This window comes from Ascaphus truei, chromosome 2 (genome assembly GCF_040206685.1).
Source record: "Ascaphus truei isolate aAscTru1 chromosome 2, aAscTru1.hap1, whole genome shotgun sequence".
NCBI lineage: Eukaryota > Metazoa > Chordata > Amphibia > Anura > Ascaphidae > Ascaphus > Ascaphus truei.
Genome location: NC_134484.1, coordinates 199,573,273 through 199,588,554, shown reverse-complemented (window position 1 = coordinate 199,588,554; position 15,282 = coordinate 199,573,273). Strand labels below are relative to the sequence as shown.

General features: G+C 41.8%; 1 protein-coding gene across 2 annotated transcripts in view; it reads right to left on the bottom strand.

The window, feature by feature from the left end:
• DUSP22 (dual specificity phosphatase 22) overlaps positions 1-15,282 on the bottom strand; it is a 99,992-nt gene that overhangs the window by 44,840 nt on the left and 39,870 nt on the right. For both annotated transcript variants that reach the window (XM_075585810.1, XM_075585811.1), the window contains one exon: positions 2,404-2,486. In XM_075585810.1, the coding sequence (XP_075441925.1) occupies positions 2,404-2,486 (83 nt within the window). The remainder of the gene's footprint in view (positions 1-2,403; positions 2,487-15,282) is intronic.

Here is a 15,282-nt window from a genome sequence, read left to right as displayed (position 1 = left end):
TTCGGAAAGCACATATTTTCAATATTCATGGGAATTTCATGTTACACAGTGCCTTGAAAAACGTATGGTTGCTGTCATGCGATAAATACATTTTAGAACTGTTAAACATTGGGGCAAAGGCTTTTTGTAGAAATGTTTGTACATTGTATTTATGTTTTAAAAAGGAAGGTACAGGTACCATTACTCTGCATTTACACATTTCTTTTCGCAATACCTCCACTTTTTTTATTTTCACACCCAGAGTAAAACTACTTTTTTTTCCCATTTACAAACTTACAATTCCCCTTTATTTATTAAAGAATTTTTTTTTGTACTTATCTACTTGACTAATTATGGTTTTATAATTACTTTAGAAATAATAAAAACAAACAACAATTTTCCCGTGGCTTTGTGGACAGGTCTTATCACCAAAACACATTAGATAAAGATTTTTAAATTCCTCCAGAACATCTGTTTACGATAAAAGATGTAAAAATATTTTTTGTGTACTTTTACATTTCCTACAGTCTTTGTCCCAATGTTTAATAGATGTACATCTTTTCAAAATTAGGCACAGTACCAATTATCTGTTAAGTAATTTCCACCACTAATTACTATATCTTAATAGGGAGAATGTGACCTACTTCTAAAAATACTTTTATCCATCATATATCCAAACAGCTTGTGAACAAACGTATCAAACTTACGTGCATAGCTTTACCTAGCAACCACTGTGAAAGTCCCACAATGCTGGAGGGCAGCCAGGAAAAACATTACATTACATCATGCACCTCCACCATTAAAGGGATTAAAATGCCAATTTGTTTATATGAGGGCATTCCTTGCTAGATCAATATAGCACTGAGACATAATGTCAGATATGGATGGCAATGCAAGATTTAGCTGTGCGCCCAAGCCCTTCACTGTGCAGCTAGAATGTTTTCCTGGTTGCTTTCCCTCCGACTTACTACTAATACTGACAAGTACTGTAGGTTTCTTTCTTAGCAAAATTGTTATTAGAGAAACGCAAACACTGGACTTTTACCTCTCAGAAAAATGTAGTGAAAAGTTTGAAATCTGCAATATTTAAAAACACCCACCCAGTGTCAGTCTGTGTCTCTTCATCTCTCACAGAACAACCAAAACAAAACACGTCAAATCTATCAATTGGACACGGAGCGAACAGGAGTGTGAACTTTCATTAACATTTCTGCCAAAAGTGTAAAAATGGCCCGAACATATAACATATAATAACCGAACTGCAAGACGTTTACACACCTCGAGTTATTATATGTAGTGTTGGCACACAAGGGAAGTAAAATACTATAACATACAATAACACAAGTCTATGACAAAAAAACAAACACAACTAAAGCTTGCCGTACACTCTGATGCAGTTTGGCTGATATTGAGACCCATATTTACTAAGTAATGATTTTGTTGCTGGCCTCGGAGGACACTTTTCCAGTCATTTAGGTGACTTCCGAAGCTAGGATATTTCTTATGGAATAGCATCGCTTATTAAATATGGACCCGAATGTCAACAGAATTGGAAATGCCATTATAATAGCAATTTCTTGTATAGCGCTGCTAGTTATACGTAGCGCTTTACAGAGACATTTTGCAGGCACAGGTCCCTGCCCCGTGGAGCTTACAATCTATGTTTTTGGTGCCTGAGGCACAGGGAGATAAAGTGACTTGCCCAAGGTCATAAGGAGCCGACACCGGGAATTGAACCAGGCTCCCCTGCTCCAAACTCAGTGCCAGTCAGTGTCTTTACTCACTGAGCGCCGCTCCTTCTCCCTGTATTGGTATTAAAGTGTGTATCATTAAACAAAACACTGGGGTATGCTACAATTATTGATTTTAGAAATGACAGAGTTCTCAGGTGAAACCTTTGTTTTCTCTGCTACATAAACTAGGGGTGGCCAACTCCAGTCTTCAAGAGCTACCAACTGGTCAGATTTTCAGGATATCCTTGCTTCAGCACAGGTGCTGAAGCTCTTGAGGACTTGAGTTGGCTACCCCTGACAAACAAAACTGTAACCATTCATTGTACCAGTTTTCTAACTCAACCCAAATGTATTATTGTGTCAATGTCAAACTCTGCTAGTTAACCTTTTTTTTTTTTGCTAACCTACTACAATTCTAACGCATAAAGCCAACATTCTGCAATTATAGTCAGATTAAAACTGTGCATTGTGCATTGTGAGTCTTACTACCTTCAAGATGAAAGTAAAATGTATTAATGGCCAGATAGGCCTATCGCATATCAGAAAATGTCCAATGGCAGACTGGCAAATGCAACTCAAACATTGCCATCTTTTCAAATACGTGTCCTGCACTCTATAGTTACTTTTACAGAGTAGGTGAACTATATAAATGAAACTTGCAATGATGAAAACACAAGACAGTTTTGCTTACCTCTAGCATAGGTCTGGCACTGTCATGTATAGAGAGAATGTGAGTAATGTTGTTCTTGTGCAGTTTTTCAATATCCCGAGCATCTGTGGTCAAGGAAAAAAAGTAAAAAGTTGTGAGGTGTTATTATGAAGCAATGTTTTTCATTAGGAGAAAAGCTATAGCTACTTTGATCTAAACCAGGGGTGCACAAACTGGGAGGCGCAGGATTTACTTGGGGGGGTTGCAGAGGCCCCGCGCTCCTCCCCAAGGCATTTAAATTAAATGGCGGGGGATCGTGTGAAACCTCTGCAACTGAACTTACCGAGGTTCAGCCGGCTTCAGATGACGCAGCGGAGTCATGTGATGTCACATGACCTCACGTTGACGTCCGTTGCCATGGCAACGCGTCACATCCCCCCGCTGACGCCGACAGGCATGTAAGGGGAGGCACGAGCACCGGGGGAGTTGATGCAGGGGGGCGCAGCATCAGAAGTTTGCGCACCCCTGATCTAAACCATTTAAATGCTGGTGTGTGGGCACAGACTAGCGGCTTTGACGTAGAAAGAAATACATCATATTTTAGAACATTAAAGCACATGAAAGCCATGGAATGTAAGGAAAGCGCCAGTGACTGCAGTGACGACATCCTGCAATGTAGTAACGGGTTACGTTTCTTTTTTTTAAGAAGGAAGGGTTGATCAGCAATTGTTTACGAGTTGGTGGTTGAGCACTTCAAACAGAGCTTGCTTGATGGTGGTGGGAAATGTGAAACGAAAGGGGGTGTAATTGGGCGCTCCTAATGAACTATTACTAATGAGTGAAGGACAAAATAAATGTGAACTCTTATAGTACTCTTACTACCATCACACAGCTAATATCGTGCAATTTAATGTGCCATCATAATAACTTAACCACCATCAGTAGTGAATAAATGTGATAATAGTAATAAGTAGCAGCTTCAAGAAAAACCCTCTATAGATCCATTCCAGATCTGTAAGAATCTTCTATGTCTTCCAATTGAGGGGAGCGCAAGTGGTCCACAGTGTATATAAAATAAGAATAAGAATATAGTGCAACAATGTATGGTCAAACTGGACCATTTGGTTATACATTGTTGCACTATATTCTTCTTATTCTTATTTTATATACGCTGTGGACCACTTGATGGTGGTGGGACTGGTGCGAATGCACCAGTCCCTGCGCTTACAGAGACCCCAAGCTCATCCCCGACCCAACTTCCATAATGATTCATGGGGTCTCTTGCCACCCTCGCGTCATGTGACGATATCGGGTTTGTTGTCGGCAGGTCACTCACTGGTGGACAGGCGGGTTGCTCGGCGGCGGGCCGCTACGGGAGGGTTGCGTGGCGGCTCGCTCCGGTCCCTCCCCCCGTTCCCACTTCCGCTCCCTCCCCATTCAAAGCTCCGGTCCCCCCTGAGTCTCCTGGAGTACCCCTCACTCAGTGGGCGGGAAGGTTGCTCGGCGGCTCACTGTTGTTTTGCTCGGCGGCTCACTGTTAGGGCGGGCGGGCTGCTCGGCGGCGGCTCACTGTGGGGGCGGACGGGAGGGACGTGACGTCACCCCGCCTCGGCGAAAGCCAATGAGAGCCAAGGCCCGTCCCGTAGTCAGCCAATGAGAGCCAAGCACCGCCCCGCAGTCAGCCAATGGGAGGGCGCACAAACCCACAAACAGATTTTGAGTTTTATATATATAGATATGCTTTATTTTATTGTCATAGCATGCAGGATGTTCCTTGCCAGCTGAAGTTGGTTGGGAGTTTTACCTGGTTCGGTCCCCAGTTGGGGTATGGTAAGGTAGTAGCAATGCCGATAGCCTCACAGCTGGGCTTGTGCGAAACCTTTGGATGTGATGGTGTTACATACCCATTGGCCCTAGTGGTTAGTGGCTGGCATGATATGGTTGTTTGAATAGTATATTTAAATTAGGTTAATGTTGGCTGGCAAGTTTGTGTGATCTTATTTTAATAAATGCTGTGGCCACCGTTACATCCAAACTGGTGTCAGTGTTTTATTGGGATTTGGGTGTAATAGCCACGTGAGCAGGAAACATGGCGGAATCTGGAAGTCATGTTACACAATACCAAATTAAATGCTGACGCACAGCAGTACATCATTAGGCACTAGTCTACAGCACAGCAACTTGCCAGAAGTCACAAAAAAAGGGGCTGAACGGCACTTACATTTTTACCAGCAGATGAACTTAAAACAGTGGTGCTCAAACTCTGTCTACTAGGGTTGCCAACAGTCCAGCCTTTCAAAATGTCTCAAATTAAATGCGACCTATCTGAACCGCGTTATTTTCAGCTCTGGGTACCTTCCGATTCCCGAGATACTTATTGGTACAGTTACCATTGCTGATTTTTTTAACGTTATTTATATGGATGTCCGATGGGAAGCTGTAACTAATGATGCTGTAGTTTGCTATTGGCTCACAGGACCTGCAACTTTCCTGGAAAGTATCTTGGGAACCCTGGGGCTTAGCAGAGCTGAAAATAATGCATTTGACGTCTGGGGGAGCCCTCGGTTCCCATGCTGTAAAAAATAATAATTGCTTTAACCAATAAACTCAGCTTTAGTTTCACCAAGATATGTATTGCTCTGAAAACCTGAGCTGCTGCCAGTTCTCAAACACTGCACTTTAGTACCACAAACTTAAAGATGAATCGCTTTGTAGTAATGCTTAAATGTTTATCATTAATAATAAACAAAAAGTATTTTCTTTTGCTTCCAGGACCCTTCTCAGTGAGCATAAAAAGACCCAGATGAAAGACTCTTTCCCGTAACATCTCCCTCATAGCTCCTCATGCTCCAAACAACTGGATTTTATTTTGTACTTTTACTAGTGACTTGATCCAAGCAAAACTGCTGCTACTGTACCCACTGCTATTGTCTATTTCTTTCCTGACAAAGAGGTGCTTTCCTTTTACACTGCTTGAGCTCTTGTCCAGCTCGTATATTACCTACACTGAGTGAACAACATTACAGAAATATAAAGCAGGCACACTGACAGAAAGGTTACCATGTTTTGCACGTCACAGCACAGTAGTTAGATGAGCATATACTGAGCTGGAATTTGTGATCTGCCACCACATATCCACTTACACACACATTGGAACTGAAGGTCTGCTCTATAATACACTGTAAGGCAATGTATTTTAAGCAGCAATCTGTGCTGCGTATTGTTTTGCTAGTACTTTAATTTTTTTTAATTATTCAAACTGGCGAGTTCCCAGTTTCCAAGAGCTGAACTGCAGTAATACCATCTCCACAGGACCGCCCGCCCCCTGGTTCATATAATGGAAAAATAGGTCAAAGAGAGGAGGAGTGGTGTTATTTTATATTGTAGACACCTTACAGTTAGCACTGTTAAATTGTCCCCCAAGCCCATCCTCTTTTGAAATTTTATTTGGCAAAATCTGCCTCCCCTTTTCTAAGCCTATATTGGTTGCTGGCATCTACCGCCCCCCTAAAGCCTCTCTACAGTCCCAGACTGATATCACCAAGTTTCTTGGCTCCATTTCCTCTCTGAATGAGAAGAGTGAGCTGCTAGTTCTTGGGGATTTCAACTAAAATTGGCTCGACCCTAAAAAACACAAAATCTAGATACAACTCAAGTCACTTAACCTAACGCAACTCATTTCCCAACCCACACAGACAAACCTGAAATCTCACAACCATTCCTTGCTAGACTGGATTCTCTCCTCAAATCCCATCAGAATCCAATCCTCTGGCATCCTTCCTGACATTTTCAGTGACCATGCAATATTGTACTATGCAAGGAAAATTAAACAACTCCAATCAAAACACTAAATTTCTCCTCACTAGAACATTTAGCCCAAAACAGTTTCTGTCTGACCTTACCAACTGCCCTTGGTACAGAATCAACATAATTCCCGACCCTGATTCTGCACTCGACTATTTCCAATCAGAGTTCATAAAAAACTTTGTGATACCCATGCTCCACTACGCAGAATAAGAGTACAGGGGGCCCACCTTCCGTGGGTTACAACTGACCTAATAGCACTCTACCATTTCAGGGATGCCTTGTAGCTTTTACACAAAGTAACTGGCACTACCAAGGATCTTAACAAGAGATGCCTGTGGAATATGTGCACAAGGCAAACAAGACATGCAAAAGCACAATATTACTCTGACTATCTTCACCAGAATACATCAAACCCAGCTAACTTCTGGAAGGTTTTCAACAATATATTCCAACCTTCTAGCCATCAACAACCAAGTATTATTACTAAGGAGGATATTACTCTGACAAATCCCACTGACATTGCAAATGCATTCAATGATTACTTTGTGGGGTGTGCTACTAACTTATTAGCGAAACGCAAACCAAACCACAAACATGAACCTAATTTTGAGAGTATCCCTATAGCCCCACCCTTACCCAACACTGCTCAAAATTTTCAATTTGTCCCAGTATCCGATGAGATTACACAAGCGCTACTCAAACTAAAACTAAGCAGCCAATGTGAACCTGACCTACTACAATCTAAGTTTCTAAGATTTGGTGCCCCAGCCACTGCCAAACCAATTGCTTTCATGGTCAACTCTATTCAGTCTGCAGGCAATATCCCTAAGAACTGGAAAACTGCCAGAGTTGTCCCAATCTTCAAAAGTGGGGACAAAAACACTGTCGTCTCAAACTACAGGCCAATCTCTCTTCTCCAATACTATCCAAAGTCATGGAAAAATGTGTTCACTCCCAATTAAGAGACTAATATACCAAGACAAATTTCCCTAGCTAATTCCAATCTGGTTTTCGCCCCAAACAATCCAAGATTAGTACCCTGATAAAAGTTTGCAATGAAATCCAGTGTGGAATGGAACAATTTACTGTTGCAATATTCCTAGATTTTGCAAAGGCTTTTGATACTGTTGATCATGTTATCTTGCTTAAACTCCAGTGCTCTGGAATAGGGATGCATGCTTTAAACGGGTTTCATTCCTACCCATCAGGTAGATCCCAACATGTGTCCATCTCAGGCTCTAACTCCAACCCCTTGGATATCACCTGTGGTGTCCCGAAGGCTCTGTTTTGGGTCCCCTACTCTTCTCAGTGTTCATCAATGATCTTCCTACAGCTTGTAAGAGAGCTTCAATACACATGTATGCAGGTGACACAATCTTATATGCACACAGCCATAGCGTCTCCGACCTTGAACACATACTTCAATCTTTTTGAGACTTGAAAATTGGATTTCCCACAAAAAAACAACTGTTTTAAAACATTGACAAGTCTGTAACAATGGTATTTGGCTACATTTTTAAAGCTTCCAATGACTGAGCACCAGATCAGAACCAACGCTAACATCACTCTAACTCCTGTGACTAGTTTTAAATACTTGGGTATATGGTTTGACTCCCATTTAACATTTGGGATGCACATTGATACCCTGACATCCAAAGCCTATGCCAAACTAGGTGTACTTTAAAGGAACAAATCCTCCCTACGTCTGCTGGTCAGAAAGCGTATCGCACAGCAGATGCCAATGCTAATGATAGACTATGGGGACATAATATACGGCTCGGCACCTTAAACCAACCTTAGCAAACTTGATACCCTCTACAATTCAATATGCCGTTGTGTTCTCCAATGCAACTACAACACACATCACTGTGAACTGCTCAAAGAACTACAGTTAGGTCCGGAAATAATTGATACGACACAATTTTCATACTTTTGGCTCTGTACGCCACCATAATGGATTTGAAATGAAACAACCAAGATGCAATAGAAGTACAGACTTTCAGCTTTAATTCAAGGGCTTGAACAAAAATATTGTATGAAACGTTTAGGAATTGCAACCATTTTCATACACAGTCCCTTTATTTCAGGGGCTCAAATGTAATTGGACAAATTACAATCATAAATAAAATGTTCATTTTTAATACTTTGTCGAGAATCCTTTGCAGGCAATGACTGCTTGAAGTCTGGAACGCATGGACATCACCAAACGCTGGGTTTCCTCCTTTGTGATGCTTTGCCAGGCCTTTACTGCAGCTGTCTTCAGTTGTTGTTTGTTCGTGGGTCTGTCTGCCTTAAGTTTTGTCTTCAGCAAATGAAATGCATGCTCGATTGGGTTGAGATCAGGTGATTGACTCGGCCATTGCAGAATATTCCATTTCTTTGCCTTAAAAAACTCCTGGGTTGCTTTCGCAGTATGTTTTGGGTCATTGTCCATCTGTAAAGTGAAGTGCCGCCCAATCAACTTTGCTCAATTTGGCTGAATCTGAGCAGACAATATATCCCTATACACTTCAGAATTAATCCGGCTGCTTCTATCTTCTGTCACATCATCAAAAAACACAAGTGACCCAGTGCCATTGGAAGCCATGCATGCCCATGCCAACACACTGCCTCCACTGTGTTTTACAGATGATGTGGTATGCTTCGGATCATGAGCCGTTCCAAGCCTTCTCCATACTTTTTTCTTCCCATCATTCTGGTACAAGTTGATCTTAGTTTCATCTGTCCAAAGAATGCTGTTCCAGAACTGGGCTGGCTTTTTTAGATATTGTTTGGCAAAGTCTAATCTGGCCTTTCTATTCTTGAGGCTTATGAATGGTTTGCACCTTGTGGTGAACCCTCTGTATTTGCTCTCGTGAAGTCTTCTCATTATGGTAGACTTGGATAATGATATGCCTACCTCCTGGAGAGTGTTCTTCACTTGGCTGGATGTTGTAAAGGGATTTTTCTTTGCCATGGAAAGGATCCTACGATCATCCACCACTGTAGTCTTCCTTGGACGTCCAGGCCTTTTTGTGTTGCATAGCTCACCAGTGCGTTCTTTTTTTCTCAGAATGTACCAAACTGTTGATTTGGCCACTCCTAATGTTCCTGCTATCTCTGATGGATTTTCTTTTTTTTTTGCAGCCTAATGATGCTCTGTTTCACTTGCATTGAGAGCTCCTTTGACCGCATGTTGTGGGTTCACAGCAAGAGCTTCCAAATGTGAATGCCACACATGGAATCAACTGCAGACCTTTTACCTGCTTAATTGATGATAAAATAATGAAGGAATAGCCCACACCTGTCCATGAAACAGCTTTTGAGTCTGTTACCAATTACTTTTGGTCCCTTGAAAAAGAGGGGGCTACATATTAAAGAGATGTAATTCCTAAACCCTTCCTCCAATTTGGATGTGAATACCCTCAAATTAAAGCTGATAGACTGCACTTTAAGCCCATATTCATTATTTAACTGTAACTTGAATTTATGTTGGTACACAGCCGAAATAACAAAACTTGTATCAGTGTCCAATTATTTCCGGGCCTAACTGTACATTGGTCATCACTTGAGTTTAGGCGCAAAGTTCATCTTTCCTGTCTTGCCTTCAAATACTTTCTCAGCAAGCTACCCATCTATTTGAACAAGCTCCTCACCCCTACCACATGCAGCACTTATCATCTGAGATCTGACTCCAAAAGACTGTTCATGGTCTCAAGGTTCAGCAAAGTATCCGGCCTCTCCTCCTTCTCTTACCGTGCACCCCATAACTGAAACAACCTACCGGAGACTCTCACAGTCACCACCAGTTTAAATTCTTTCAAAACTAAAGCTGTCTCACATTTTAATCTGGTCTGTAACTGTTACATACGTCTATAATATATATTATCTCTAACTGTGCATGCAATGTCTTGTATATAATGTATACCCTGTTCACTTATGTAACTGTATTTGTAACCATGTATTATTTGTCATCTTAACTATATGTCCAGGACATACTTGAAAACGAGAGGTAGCTCTCAATGTATTACAAAACATTTAATAAATAAATTCAAAATGTATCTAAAACCTGTCGCTTTTTCCTCTGCAATATTACAAAGATACGCCCTTTCCTCTGTTGCTCGACTGCTAAAACTCTGACACAGCCCCTCATTCTCTCCCGTCTTGATTACTGTAACCTCCTGCTGTACGGCCTTCCTGCCTCTCACCTGTCTCCCCTACAACCTATCCTAAATGCTGCTGCCAGAATCACACTACTCTTTCCTAAATCTGTCTCAGTGACTCCCCTGCTGAAATCCTTCTCCTGGCTTCCTATCAAATCCCGTATCACACATTCAATTCTCCTCCTCACTTTTAAGGCTTTACACTCTTCTGCCCCTCATTACATCTCAGCCTTAATTTCTCACTATGCACTATCCCGACTCTTGCGTTCCGCTCAAGGATGTCTTCTCTCTACCCCCTTTGTATCTAAAGCCCTCTCCCGCCTTAAACCTTTCTCACCGACTTCCCACACATCTGGAATGCCCTTCCCCTCAATACCCGACTAGCAAACTCTCTATCCACCTTTAAGACCATTTTAAAACACACCTGCTTAACAAAGCACGAGTAGCTCCGTGGCTAACACTATACACCTGATACATAAAGCTTGGCCCCTTGCAGACGCACTTACCAGTATGCCCTCCTACTGTAACTGTATGTTCCTCCTACCAATTAGATGGTAAGCTCTTCGGAGCAGGGACTCCTTTTCCTAAATGTTACTTTTAAGTCTGAAGCCCTTATTCCCATAATCTGTTGTTTGTATTATTTGTTATGTATATGATTGTCACGTGTATTACTACTGTGAAGCGCTATGTACATTAATGGCACTATGTAAATAAAGACATACACACAACAAAAAAGGGTGGTGGGGGAGATGTATATACAAATATGTAATATATACAGGGACCTTACTGGGAGATTATATACCTTGAAAAGAAGGGATTGGCCTCCCACAAGCTGCTCAATAAGGCCAGGTCCCCCGCTGGCTACTGCAGCGTCCGCAACAGACATGGGCCGCCCATCAATGGGGCCGGGCCCGCTGCGAGTGGGGGGCCAACGCGCTGCGCGGTGCGTTTTTCCAGCCTGCAAGAAAATTGTGAGGGGAACTAGCGACAGAGCGCTAGGACACACCCCCCAGCGGTTCAGCCAATGAGTGCGAACCTGCCAGGTGACGTCACAGCCACGCCCCCATCACTCCCTCCCCCTGTCTTTCCCTCTGCAGACTGGGGAATTTGGCTGCACACGCCACCAGGCACGCGTGCAGTGCAGGCACTGGGGCCGTAGCCTAATGGTACAGGTGGATTGGCTAAATACATTAATCACACCCCAGTAGTGGTGCCCATATATATATATATTCACCACGCTTCTCCGTGTAAGGAGCATGCTGCTGGTGAAAAGATTGGCCATACAAATGTGAAAAAACAAAGTGAATCCCTGCGCTTATCCCATTGGGCCAACAATAAATGAGGAAATAAATATGCATAGTGATATATATATATTTCTTAGATAGGAATCGTATGAATCAACAAAACCGACGGTACATCAAGTTGTGTTCTTATAAGATAGAACAGAATATGGTTGGAAATCACTTTACCGAGGGGTTGTGTACACACTGTACTGTACATGTTGTAGAATTTACTGCATACTTACATTGCTCTATATTTCTTTTCCAGTAAATCAATAACTCAATGTTATATTTGTTATCTATTAGTTAGATTAACAGCATAGCTTCTGTGCCTTTAGAGGAACGAGCACTGAGGTAAACAAATACAGCGATGAGTACAATTTTATGTACTGCAATGATAATTACAGAAATTCCATAGTTTTTCCATGATAACATCTTGAATCAAAACCAGCCTTTCCTTAACCATCATATAGGGTTTCTATTAACCAATTCCATGTCTTTTTAAACAAAATGATGAATGAAAGACAAACAATAAGTTATTAAGAGTCAGGGTATGTGCTAAAATAAGTGAATCCCTGTTTTTATCAACTAAATTAAAGGGGATAATTAGAATCAGGTGATTAAATAATTAGGTACTGTAAATCTTCAGGTGTGAGTTTGGGAGGCTCCACCCTATATAAAGATCAGAAACTTTGTGAGTATAGTCTTCACCATAGAGGTGTAGAAATACGTCATACCATGATCAAAATAAAATCTCTGAATACCTCAGAAAAGCAGTTATTGATGCTCATCAGTCTAGAAAGGGTTACAAACAAATTTCTAAGGATTTGGAGCTCCACCAATCTCTCTCCAAGAACAAACTGGCAAATCATCCAGGAAGTCACAAAGAACCCCAGAGTAACATCCAAGGATCTGCAGGCCACTCTCACCTTGGCTAACGGAAATGTTCATAACTCAACCATCAGAAAAGAACTGAACAACGTTCTCTGCACAGAGGAGTCAAAGGTAGAATTTTTTGGCCTCAATGAGAAACGTTATGTTTGGCGAGAACCAAACACTGTGTTCGAACAAAAGAACCTCATCCCAAACGTCAAGCACAGTGGTGGGAGAGTGATGGTTTGGGGCTGCTTTGCTGCCTCAGGACCTGGACGGCTTGCAATCATTCACACAACCATGAATTCTGCATTGTATCAGAAGATTCTAGAGGAGAATGTCAAGCCATCAGTCCGTGAGCTGAAGCAAAAGTTGGTCATGCAGAAGACAATGATCCTAAACATATAAGCAGATCTACAAAAGAATGGCTGCAGAAGAAGAAATTCCGCGTTAAAGAATAGCCTAATCAAACTCCGGACCTAAACCCCATTGAAATGTTGTGGCCGAACCTAAAGCGAGCTGTCCATGCAAGGAAGCCTTCAAATGTGTTGAAGCAATTCTGTTAGGAGGAATGGGCCAAAATTCCTCAAAACCGATGTAAGTGAGTGCCCAGCAATTACAGGAAATGCTTAATTGGAGTCATTGCTCCTCAAGGGGGCACCACCAGGTACTGAATCTTAAGGTTCACATATTTTTTTCACACATGGATATTGAATGTTGAATCATTTGTGGTTAAATAAATGTTGAGAAACTATTGTGTTTTTGTATTATATATTTGATCAGGATATCTTTATCCATTATTAGGACTTCGATTAAGATCTAATAACATTTTAGGTTTAGAAATATGTGAAAATTCTAAAGGGTTCACAAACTTTTTCTCGCCACTGTAAGTAGCACTCATATGACCAAGGTTTTATAGCCAGGGCTGTAGAGAGCCCCTAATGAGATGGTGCTGTTACTGCTGCTTGAAACAATATATTTGTGAAAAATGAAACTTCCACTTACACAGAGTTTTTTTCCAGGCTAGTGTTGACAGGTGGAATTAGCACTCCTTTAATTTATACCTAAATTTAGACTCAACAGTTGGGCTAGAGCCACATTGACTGCAAATATGCCCTACTGTATACCCATGACAGAACAGTCCTGACTGTAGTGTAGTGATTGATACACGGATATTTGGTTCTATACAACCAAAATTCAAAATGTTGAGTTACACCGGCTTTCTCAAAACCTTACATTTTGAAAATTCCTCTACACAGTCCCAAAAATGAAGTTATACCAGCCCTAATTGCAGGTAACTGAACTGTAAACGCCCTTAAAACACTGCATCTTCATACAAACATGCCACAACTAATATGACCAAATACCATGAGATATGGCCGAGTGACAGAGATTCCGGAATATAGAAACGCAAGACATCTGTAATTCAAGCCCTGGTCCATTATTGCAGCGGTGCGCAAACTGTGGGGCGCGACCCCCAGGGGAGGCGCGAGACTGCCGGCGGGGGGGCGCGGGGTTTACAGAGGCCCCGCGCGCTTCCCGCAGGCACTTAAATTAAGTGCCGGGGGAGCTGCAGGGCCTCTGTAAACCTTTACTTACCTAGGCTCCGGCGGCTTCCTTCCTGCGTCGCCATGGCAACGCGACGTCGAGGTCATGTGACGTCACGTTGCCATGACGCCGGAGCGCAGGTAAGTGGGGGTTAGGGGGCGCGGGAGTGAGGGGACCGCCGGCAGGGGGGCGCAGGGAAAAAAGTTTGCGCCCCCCTGCATTATTGTACAGACTATGTTATAGAGTTATATAGTTATATTAACATGGCTGTGCTGTAAGCAGCCTTATGACATACCAACGCATAGTGAGTACGGCCTATATCTCTGCTTATGCAATTGCTTAATGATCATACTTAATAGTTAACAATATTGTTGCAGCTCTGCACAATTATAAGGCTGCCCTAAAGTTAAAAACGTTTCCTGTCTGCATTGCACCCATTAGGTGGCTGTATAAATGCCTCTGAGGCCTAACTGATAGCCACCATAAAAAAAATCAATTATTATTGCTACTGTCATCATTTATATTTTTTCTACAAACAAACAATAAACTGGGTTGTGTAACAAATTATATATATATATATATATATATATATATATATATATATATATATATATATATATATATATATATATATATATATATATATATCCCAACCTACTGTAATGCTCAATAAGAAAGAATTAAAAGACTGCAGACAACATGAATGAACAATGTACACAGTACGTTAATTGAAAGCTGCAACATATAGGTGGCATTGGAGAAAAAAAAGCAATCAGGCCAACATTTTGGAAAGAATGACGAAAGATCCTCTTGCTTTTCTCAAAAGCAAAAAGTCTTATTAACTATAGTTTAATGGCCCTGCTGAATGCTTAATTTACTTTAGTGAAAAGACCTCAACAAATCTTAAGAGGTGCTGAGCAGACGTTGCAGCTTCTTATTGGATAAGAGGAATCAAACAGCCATTTTGTATCCCCTGGAGACACTGGTAACTTCGCTGATAGGTATCTTGGGAACTGGAGGGGCCGTGGAGCAGAAAATAATGCCGTTCTGCGCCAAGGGACCCCCTGGTTTCCATGCTGTATAAAATAAAATAAGCATTCGTGATTGCTGTTATATCTACAGTACTCTGCTACAGAGACGCCACAGAATGGTGTAACGGGTTTCCCCCTCCCTCCCCCCCAATCGCAGATTGGCCCCTCTAGGGAAACACTACTCCGGTTACACATGGCTATAGTGTGGTGCACCTGCTGGCTTACAGAACTTCTGAGTCT